The sequence below is a fragment of the Polistes fuscatus genome, unplaced genomic scaffold (genome assembly GCF_010416935.1).
Source record: "Polistes fuscatus isolate 324 unplaced genomic scaffold, CU_Pfus_HIC Scaffold3, whole genome shotgun sequence".
Taxonomy (NCBI): domain Eukaryota; kingdom Metazoa; phylum Arthropoda; class Insecta; order Hymenoptera; family Vespidae; genus Polistes; species Polistes fuscatus.
Window position 1 is genome coordinate 13293910 of NW_025113107.1, and position 10942 is coordinate 13304851.

The following is a 10942-nucleotide window of genomic DNA, read 5'->3' on the forward strand; positions in this document are numbered from 1 at the left end:
CAATATAAAAATGATATTTTTCACTTTCTTATCGAACGAGTAGAAGTGTTTTAAAAGAATAAAAGAAGATATTGGACTGTAATATTTGTTATATTTTTTTTTATTTTTATTTATTTTTTTTTTATATATATATACACACATACGTTTTATAATACAGAAAATTTATTTATCATTGTAATAATATAAAGTTCGACTTTAGGACATATATTATCAAAAAATAATATTCTTCATTATCTCTTCGTACGTGTTTACAAAAAAATTAATTATATATATACAGACACATTATACGTACATACGTACATACATATATACGTATCGAGTATCAGTGTACATCGTACTTGCGCCTTTGACACTGTTACTACATGTTTTACTATCAAAAATCTTCTAAACCTGTTTTCTACATGGTACTAATCCTATAAAAAGCAGTGATTTATACAATGGAGAAATTTGCTATTGATTTGGACAAAGTTCTTGACGACTTCGAATTTAATGAAGGTAACAAATGTTACTAATTATTTATTCGTTTTTAAATTTATTTCTTTAGTTTCTTAATGAAATTGATTAAATTCACTGTCAATTTTATTAATACAATTATTGTTGATTAATAACAATTACAATACATATTTTATACAAGCATATTTTTTCTTTTCATTCTTTAAACGTGTACTTCAATCTTGATACACAACGTAATTAGAATAATATATTTGATTTTTCAGATTTTGCGCAGCAAATAGCATCTGTAACCTCTCCTCTAACCAATGCTACGTTAAATGTGGATAGGTGTGGTATAGAATCTTCGTTTCGCAATGTAACCAGCGTTGATGTTGCCAAATTAATTCACGACTTTGAAGTATTGTCATTTGGTGGAAAGCATGAGAATAAAACTAATGTTATTGCGGAGAGTAAGTCATCGCTCGACAAGAGCATTATTTTACCTCAAAATAATTACCACAAGGATGATTCGGTTAGAAAATGTACCGACTCAATAAATCACTTTCACGCTGAACATTCTACAAGCGATCATAAAGTTACACAAAAACAATGTATCTCTATTCAGGATCCTGAACCTATTTCTATTACCATTTACCATAACACATCGCGGAGTTATTGACTAAACAACAAATTAGTAACACCAATCAACAACTTCTACAAAACAGATTACGACAAACAAATTAAATCAGCCATATTCAAGCCCTGTTAGCCAATGTATTTAATGTTTAAATGAATATATTAACGCGCCAACTATAAGTTTGGATTATGTAGACAGTATGTTGGTATCATCAGGATCCTGAACCTATTTCTATTACCATTTACAATAACACATCGCAGACGTTATTGACTAAACAACAAAATAGTAACAACAATCAACAACTTCTACAAAACAGATACGACAAAAAATTAAATCAGCCAAATATCAAGCCTACTGTTAGCAATGTATTTAATAGTTTAAATGAATATATTAACGCGCCAACTATAAGTTTGGATTATGTAGACAGTATGTTGGATAAACAACAAGAGATTAGGCCTAAGAAACAAACCGATACCATTACTGAAGAAAAAATTGTATCTAATATAAATACTGAGGTTACTGATCACAGTTTAACTAAAATTACGACAGATAAAAGTAAGGTAGTCGAAGAAGTGCACAATGACGTGGAAGCAAGTGTTGTTCTATCCTTGAATCAAGATATAATAGAAAATAAAAATCAATTTGTTAATACGGATACATCACAAGTTCCAAAATCACATGTAGAAAGTAGTCAAGAGGAACCAATTGTTCAACCTTATAAAGAGAATATTCAATACGAGCATATTCGTGTATTTGAAGATAAGAAAATTAATGATAGTGCTTCGGAAAGTGTACTTTCAGAATTAGACGATGCGTGTAAGTTAACAGATGAATTGTATACTAATATAATAGTTAAAACCGAAGCAATGAACATTTCTAATGAAATAACCATGGAGAAAATTAACGAATCTCATGAAATTGATATGAATACATTACCGTCGAATTCTCATGAATCAAAGAATCTTGTACATTCTGTGCAAAAGCCGGTTGGTTTTAATAATATAAACGATGATTTATCGGAAGAAGAATTAAATAAATATTTAGAGACTTTAGAAATAGAAGAAAATTTAACAGAAGGTGCAGTACATCCACAAAATGCCTTGTTATCCGAAGGATATAAGAATACAACTGAGAACAATACAAGTAATAATACGTTTTCTTACAAAGAGTCCAAGGACGATAAACAAATCCATTTAGCAACTAATAAAATTGACAATAGCCAACTTGTAGAAAAAGAAATAAAAGTTACAACGGAAAAGTGTTCTGAAAGAAGTTCCGCAAATAAACACAATCAGGATATGATAAAGGAAAAAGTATCCGATAATATTTTACATGATGATAGATATTCGAGGACAAAATCGAATAATTTTACAACCATTATTCCTGTAAATAAAGAAGGACAAATACAAACGCAAAGTGATAATAATGTAACAGTTAAAAACTTGGAAAATCCTGTAGATAATGTAGAATATGTTAAGGATACAGAGATAAAAAATCAATCAGCAAACGAAACACAAAATTGGTCATCTTCTGAAGAGAAGCATATTATTAGAGTCGAAAATAATGAATCCGAGCAATCGGAAGAAATTGTGCAACCTGTTCAAAGTAACGCGTGTACGATACAAAATAATAAAGATGTAGTCTCATCTTCGGAACAAAATAATAATCAAATTAGCGAATTACAAATACTTGGTAATACTAGTTATGATACCAAAGACAAAAGTCATAAGTTACAAGGTAATAAAACTTTAAACGATATCGTTAATATATGTACCGATATACAAACGAAAAGTACAGACGTTTGCATAGAAAATAATACAGAAAATAACGAAAATACTGAAGGAGGAAGTAAAGCTGTTCGTCCACAAACTTTAGATATTGCTTCAACAGTTAGTATGAATGACCATCCTGCAACAGGTATATACATTATATATATATATTTTTTTATATTTTTTATCTATAAACTAACTATATCGTGTGATATATATTATTAAATACAAACATTGTAAATTTCTACAACATAAAATGTAACATATAATTAATGAATTAAATTAAATACAGATTCTCCTAGTAACGCTTCCAAGCAGCAAGGTACGTCGGAAAATGAAGGAAATAATGGTAATAACAGCAGAGAAACAGCAGCCGATCTCACAGAAAGTGCTTTAACAGAGTCAATTAAAATACTTGGTAAACAACCACCCTTCTGGATTCCTGATAGTGATGCTTCTAGTTGTATGTTATGTGATATAAAATTTACTGTGCTTAAACGACGTCATCATTGTCGTGCTTGTGGGAAGGTAAATTATAACTTATATGAAATGTAAATTACATACTTTATCTTAAACATTTATTGTTACTGTTGCAGGTACTCTGTAACAAATGTTGTAATATGAAATACAGATTGGAATATCAAGGTAATATCCATTCAAGAGTCTGTGTTGCCTGTTATCAACTTTTAATGAAAGGTAAATGATTTGTTTGTTTCGATATACTTATAAAAATATTTTAATAATCTTGTTTTTTATTTTTCGTAGCTGAAAATCAACACGAGACAAGTAATTGGCCTACAAATTGCGTAAATTATGGTAACAATAGCGATGTTAACTCTCCTCAAGTAAGTATAGGGAGTAGCGTGATCAAGATTGTAAATATAGTAATCCTACAATTCTCATATAGATATGTTATACTTGGAGTGCATCTTTTTTAAATAGAAAAGAATTACGTATTGCTAATAGTAGGATTATTTTATAAATGATTATAGGGAAGACCACCTAATCCAAATAATCCTATGGAATATTGTTCAACTATACCACCTTTACAGCAACTAGCAGGTGGATTGCCGCCGCCACCACCAACAGTGATGGTGCCTGTTGGTGTTCTTAAAAGGGAAGGTAGTACAAAGCAGCGTTCGGAAGGATCTAAGTCCGTCATGTTTAGCGATGGTGAGTAAAATCCATATAAAATAATCATACTATTATCTATATAATTATAATAAAAATTAATATATTATTTAGCTGAACGTCTGAAACAAGAGCGATTGATTTACAATCAATCTTGTAATTATTGTTAGTAATTTTAGAAACGTGTGTACGTATAATTATGTAACTCGTGCGAATATAATCCCAAAATCATTCATGTGTATAAATTCCATCCATTTATGTTAAGTTTATTATTCTATTTTTTGTTTATCTTATTTATGTTAATCCCTCACACATCATATATACTTTTTATTTTCTTAGTTTCTTTAAATACTCGTTTATTTTATCAATCCTGCCCCATCCTTTTTGTTTTGTTTTCACACCCAAATAACTAAACATAGGAATAAGGCCTGGATGTGACCTGACAGAACTAGATTCATCTTGGGATTTAAAACCACCTTATCGGAAAACAGGGAGCAAACGAGTATCTGCATCCGACACCTCTTCGATGTCCAGTGGAAGTAAAAAACAAAACCTGCTGCCTTTGGATCCTAATACTAATAGTTACATACCACAAGATCCTAATTTGTTACCGCCGACAGTTACCATACATAAAGGACGTAAGCAAAAATATTATAATTGAAATAATTATCATTTGAAAATATTAGTTCATAATTTTCTAATTATCGTAATCTTCATTTTATGTTTTTAGAAATTTCTTATCATAACGTGACCGACCAAGACCTTCTTTATAGAACATTAAAAAATGAATGTGAACCGCCAGTAATGTTTGCTATTAACAAAAATCTTTATGCATATGTTAAAATAACAAATTGTAAGTTGAAAAAATAATCTGTGTAACAGGAACAAAAAAATAGTATTATTGTGAATTTATTTTTATTTTTTAGTAAGTTGCTGTGTAAACAGAATATGTTGGAATGTTACTTCTAAGGGATTGGCCTGTGTTGGTCAAGACGAAATTATATTATTATTAGAAACTTTACCAGATGAAACGCAAATACCGAAAGATCTTCTTATGTATATTAATCATATTTATATAGAAGCAACAAAAGGTTGATATCCGCATATTATTTTTTGTTCTAAAGAAATTACACAAATTATTTATTAATATTTATTAATATTTTATATTACAATACATGCAGGAAATACGATGACAGAACTTTCCGTTTCGATACATCAAGGAGGCAATCTTTTAGGCTCTCGTGAACACGCAGGATTTTTATTTATTCGACAAACCTTACAATGTTTACAAAAAATTGTTTTACCACCGGCACCATTTCTAGTAGGACTTTTAATTCATAGGTATGTTTTAAAATACAATTATTTAATTAAACTAACATCAAGAGAACATATATATATATATAAATTTATATTTTTTTATCAGATGGGAAACACCATGGGCTAAAGTATTTCCATTACGTCTTGTATTACGTCTTGGTGCTGAATATCGTTACTATCCATGTCCCCTAGTCTCAGTTAGATTTCGAGATGCACTTTATTTTGAAATAGGACATACAGTTATGAAAGTGTTAGCGGATTTTAGAAATTTTGGATACACTTTACCAGGTGTCAGGGGATTAACGATTCATTTGAAAAATAGGACGACAGATGTTATGTTTCCCAGAAATAGATATGATCAAGTTATAAAAGGTCTAAATAATTCTAACGATCATGTTTTGGCATTTGCTTCGAATTTTAGTATCACCGCAGATTCGCACCTAGTATGTATACAAACTAATACAGGAGATGAAAGCAGTTACCAAACGCAAGCTATTAATATTCAAAATAAACCACGGACAGGTACAACTTGTTCATTACGTTTATAATATATCAACAAAATATATATGGACGTAAGCATTTTGTTTTTTCTTTTATTTCCAGTAACTGGAGCAAGTTTCATTGTCATTAACGGTGCGTTAAAGTCGTCAATGGGATTGTCAGCTAAGTCGAGCATAGTAGAAGATGGTTTAATGGTAGAAATAATGCCAGAAAAAATGGAAGCCTTAAAAGCAGCTCTTAAAAATATGCATGATTTTTCTATCGGTTGCGGACGCCAAGGCGCAGCTGAACCAGATGAAACTGTAAATATAAAATGGGTAGAAAATGATGTGCAGTTTAATCTAGGGTAGGACTAATAGATATTTTTAATTCATTACATGTAGGACTTTTTCATTTTAATTTATTTTCATCAATATATTCATTGACAGAGTTAAAAGTCCTATCGATGGACAATTAATGGATGGCGTACCTTCTATAAGAGTTCATAACGCTACAGATTATAGAGGAACCAGTAGATTTATTCGTTGGACTGAAGTTTTCATTATCAAAGTATGTTTAATATTTTATTAATTTTACGTTATACTATATTAAGAAAAAAAAATTAAATGTGCAGTCAGACGATCATCCAAACGGTGTTCACGATCCTATGGATATAAATAAATTATCGGAAAGTATAGCGAGGGCAACATGCGCGGCTTTAGTTAAACTTTTAGATCTTTTAGCGACAGCAGGTCTTACCAAAATTGGTGTTAGGACTACTATTCATCCGGATAACGTAAGTCATAACTCAATAAGTTTTAATTGAATTATTAAATATAGGGAAAAAATAATTATTCTTGAAATTATTTAATAAATGAATATAGGTTGGATATGAAGCTGGCAGCGAAGGTGCAAAGTTACCGCCAATCTATATGAATAGTCTTGACAATGAATTGATACAAATTCTACATAAAGCTGTGCAAAGTAGTCAAGATACGCATACTGTGCTTGAATTAATATTCTATGTGCTCGACGAATAAAATAAATTATGTATATATACTGTGACATCTAGACAATTATAGCTGAATAATGTGGCACTACGAAAGATCACACAACATATAAATAAACATAACATATACACACACATATACGCAGCAGACAGATACATTTTGTCGATTAATATTAATTGGTTAATTGTGTAAAATAGAAAATTTAGACATTTACTTGAACGTTGGGATTACTATTTTCTATGTAATCATGAAACAATAATAGCAAAATGTTCAGCATTGTAATATATCTTCTTTTATTGCTGACTGTTTTATCTCATAATTGTATTAATAATCATTGTTATGTTAATAATATTGTGCTTAAAAAACAAAAAATCTCAATTGTCGGTCCTCCTATCTAATTTTATTATATTAAGACTACAAGCTTTTGTACATAATATCATTGAATCAATAAAATTTTATTATTATATAGTTTTATGTACACATTGAGAACAAAATTAATTAAACATTTTTCAATCATTTCTTTTATTATCTACATTTCGATGAATTTTTCTATAAGTATATATATTTATATATTCGAACGATATAATTTTATTATTATCTCTGGTATACTCTAAAGATAATGGCAATTAACTTTTTGCAAAAAATAAACACACCTTTTACGAAGCATTAATAAATTAAAATTAAATTTTTGTCTTTAATTATTCAGAAATAATTCACATAAATTTGAAAACGTTAATCTCGATTCTAATGCTAGTTGAAGTCGTTAGTTTAAATTTTAGTTTTTAATACAACCGTAGCATGAAAATAACATAACATAATATCATAATTTATAATTATATATATATATAATTCAATAAAAAGATAAGAATAAAATAATTAGATAGTTAATTTATTTATCTTTGGATAATACATCTTTTTGCTTCCTACGCATGGCAACTGTTTAAATATACTGTTAATATACCATTAATAAGCATACTACTACAAAATAGCTTAAATTTTAACTGGAAATGGTTAATCACAACTTTCATTTAATTCACTTTCGTTTTATGGGAAAGAATAAATTGCAAATCTAATAATATAAAAGATATATTATCATAAATTTGTATTAATTATTACTATCGTTTGAATAAAAATGTATCTAATTATCAGACGGATATACATTGTACAATATATAATTGTTATTTAACTTTTAAACGAATGGCAACTCTAATATCAATGCGTACACTTTCTTTAAATTAGTCACAATCATATGTTTGTTTTGTTGTTATTGTTTTAAGCTATTCTACGTTTACTATGTTATTTCTAATTACATATTTCAGTCCATTGTTAACATTCAATGGTTTATGTCTACCTTAGAGTATACATAAGAACGATTATAATCATTATAATATGGAATACTCGATTAAATTCAAACTGCATTCATCTAAAAATTAGTGTATTCCTTTTTTTTCTATTATATTCAATACTGCACGCGCATAAATTTGTACTAATCTTGACACGAAGTTGGTGATGGTCGTTAAATGGTGATTTAATTACAATGATTCAATGTCACATTATTTCTATTAATTGGAGCAACATGAAAGACCAAAAATATAATATTCTAATTAATATTAGTTGCTGTTGTTTTAAATGCACGGTTATTCAAAATTATCATTTTCGATTGTACATATATACAAAATTAATAGACATTGCACTGCATATATATATATATATATAAATGAAATACATAAATACGAATATATAAATCACTAAATATAATTAGTATAAAAAAAAATGAGCATGTAAAGAATTATCAAATAATAATGATGTTATAATCATTCTTAATAGAATTTAGATATAAGTTAAAAAACAACTTAATCAGTAATATACTGAAATTGAGAAATTATAAAAAAGAATCTAATCTCTTTGTTATATTTATTTACAAACGATGACATAGAGAACTATCTATGATATAAAATTGGATTACTAAAGATTTCTTTTTATTCTTCTTCTTCTGTTTTTATTTATTTATTTGTTTTCTCTTCTATCACAGGACGGCATGCACTTAAAACGTGTTTTGAATGCACTTTCTTCTTCCGATGATGTATCGCTGTCATTTTTATTCTCTCCTTCATCATCTTCGTCTTCGTCTTCATCTTGTTCCAATAGCTGCTTACGTGCTAATTGTACAGCATGCCATTCACGGTAATGACCTTTTCTTTTTGCTTCAAATGCTTTTCTCTTTTCTATAAATAATAATAAAATCCTTTTATATTAAATGAGTTCTATACATTTTTAAAATTGTAGAATTTCGTTTATAATTTTTTCCAAATTATTATTTAAAAAAATTCAAATTGTTTTACCTTTTTCTTCTGGTGTTTCTTCTTCTTCATCCTCATCCTCGCTTGGTTCATCAAAAATTTTTGGCTTAGTACCTTCAGCTAATCTAAATGCGAATAAATAATTTTTTAACAATTTTTAATTTATATACGTATAAACTTCATTAATTATCTTAAATCAATAAGGAATTGAAAATGAAAATATTAAATAATTTAAATCCAAATGATATGTATTCATTTATACAACTGAGAGAACTTACTTAGTCGCAATGGCAACAGTATCTATTTCATCTAATTCATGTTCATTACCGAGGCCTTCATAACTATATGGGGTTTTAGGTTCATCTATTTTCATATGGCCATAATCTTTATCGGGTGGATGAAGAGTGGCGATAATGTTCATTTCATCCCATTTTGTTTCTTTACTTGGTCTATAAAAAGAAAATAATTAAATAACATATTATTTTGCTATAAAAAAAAATATATATAAAATATTTCCTGTTATATAGAAAAATTAAAAACATCATATTTGTATGTTATGTTTTCAATCATTATTAATTACGTATTATTGCATTGATAGAAAAAGGTACAAATTTACATAACAATAGTACACTCTTAAATGAACTATTGTGATAGTTATGGCATGTAATTTCAATGATTTTCATTTAAAAAGGGTGCACGTAAGAACTGCTAACAGAGTATATGAAGTGAGTCATGTTTATGTCGTCAACATTATTTTTAATACTTAATTAAATAAATATTAACTCATTCATTTGAATTTGAAATTGAAATAAAAGAACAATAATTGATTTAAACGTATTTTAATAGAATATAAAGTTATATTATTCATTTAATAAATCCTTCCTAGAAAACTTGAAGTCAAATTATCGTTTTAATTTAACAAAAAAGTGATGTGATATTAAATGTATAATAGTATATAATATAATAAAAGATTACCTAGGCGCTTCTGGATTATCGAAACTGCTGGAAGTTTTCAAGATTCCTTTAGAAGGCCGTTTCGACAGATTTTCTGCCATTATTTAGATAATAGAAATAATAATCACTCAAGATATTTTTCTTATTATCAGCATAGTTACTTTAAAATTTGATTCGAACCGAATAACCTAACTCGGTACATACCGCAAATCTTTTACAGAGGACACAAACACTATTCACTCTTCCTACCTTTTTCTATCTCATTCTATCTAACATTAAAAATCTAGTTTTGCGCAGCAAGTGTTTTTAATCCTATAAAATCTTAACCAATCACTGTTCAGATATATTTAAACCAATAAGAATGAACCAATAGAAACTATTCTTAAAGCTAGTTATACTCTCTAAGATCGTTTATTTATTAAATAATGATCTTTTTTTTTATCTACCTTTGAGATAAAAAAGTGCATATATAAATATATATATATAAAAATAAGTAATTCGATTGTATTTCAATCAATAATTATTTTATCTCGAAAAATATTGAACCGTTTTCAAATGAGATTTAATGTTTAGCTAATTTAATACACAAAGGATAATAGAATTCTTTGATTATGTAATATATTGTCAAGATTATATTACACGAGGTGTTAACATTTTCCCTTTTAGAAGAAAAAACAAATACATAACAAAGGAGATATACTTGTATTATCCTTATTGATGAATCATTATGTTTTCTTTTCTTGTTTAAAATGTGCAATTGTATGTATGTATCTATTCATACATATAAAAATATGCATTTAAGCGAATATGGTAAACAATATAAATATAGGAATAAAAAAAATATTTCTATTCTATTACAGAGAATAAAAGAATTTTATTACAGGTTGTTTTTTCTCGGTGACTGGTCAGTTT

The 10942-nt window shown here is 27.9% G+C and overlaps 2 protein-coding genes across 2 annotated transcripts; one reads left to right on the forward strand and one right to left on the reverse strand.

Annotated features, from left to right (window-relative positions):
• Positions 1-240: 240 nt before the first annotated feature.
• Positions 241-7254, forward strand: LOC122519414 (zinc finger FYVE domain-containing protein 9). The gene is made up of 16 exons (XM_043638822.1): positions 241-495; positions 702-1047; positions 1275-2986; positions 3131-3366; positions 3435-3534; positions 3604-3683; positions 3831-4011; positions 4389-4607; positions 4700-4822; positions 4896-5060; positions 5151-5310; positions 5393-5808; positions 5890-6133; positions 6216-6336; positions 6401-6562; positions 6651-7254. The coding sequence occupies exons 1-16, from the start codon at positions 438-440 to the stop codon at positions 6804-6806; spliced, it is 4479 nt and encodes a 1492-aa protein (XP_043494757.1). The 5' UTR covers positions 241-437; the 3' UTR covers positions 6807-7254.
• Positions 7255-8673: 1419 nt separating this feature from the next.
• LOC122519353 (protein phosphatase inhibitor 2-like) lies at positions 8674-10303 on the reverse strand. Its single transcript, XM_043638739.1, has 4 exons — positions 10052-10303; positions 9355-9525; positions 9119-9201; positions 8674-9001 (listed from the first exon to the last, which is right to left on the reverse strand). The coding sequence occupies exons 1-4, from the start codon at positions 10129-10131 to the stop codon at positions 8784-8786; spliced, it is 552 nt and encodes a 183-aa protein (XP_043494674.1). The 5' UTR covers positions 10132-10303; the 3' UTR covers positions 8674-8783.
• Positions 10304-10942: the final 639 nt, after the last annotated feature.

Excerpts from the sequence above, each read along its gene's own strand:
- LOC122519414 (XM_043638822.1), top strand. The coding sequence starts at position 438 with ATGGAGAAATTTGCTATTGATTTGGACAAAGTTCTTGACGACTTCGAA. Across the intron at positions 3,535-3,603 it reads TTATCAACTTTTAATGAAAG|CTGAAAATCAACACGAGACA; the intron begins GTAAATGATTTG and ends TATTTTTCGTAG. Across the intron at positions 6,337-6,400 it reads CTGAAGTTTTCATTATCAAA|TCAGACGATCATCCAAACGG; the intron begins GTATGTTTAATA and ends TTAAATGTGCAG.
- LOC122519353 (XM_043638739.1), bottom strand. The coding sequence starts at position 10,131 with ATGGCAGAAAATCTGTCGAAACGGCCTTCTAAAGGAATCTTGAAAACT. Across the intron at positions 9,202-9,354 it reads ACTGTTGCCATTGCGACTAA|ATTAGCTGAAGGTACTAAGC; the intron begins GTAAGTTCTCTC and ends ATTCGCATTTAG. Across the intron at positions 9,002-9,118 it reads AGAAACACCAGAAGAAAAAG|AAAAGAGAAAAGCATTTGAA; the intron begins GTAAAACAATTT and ends TATTATTTATAG.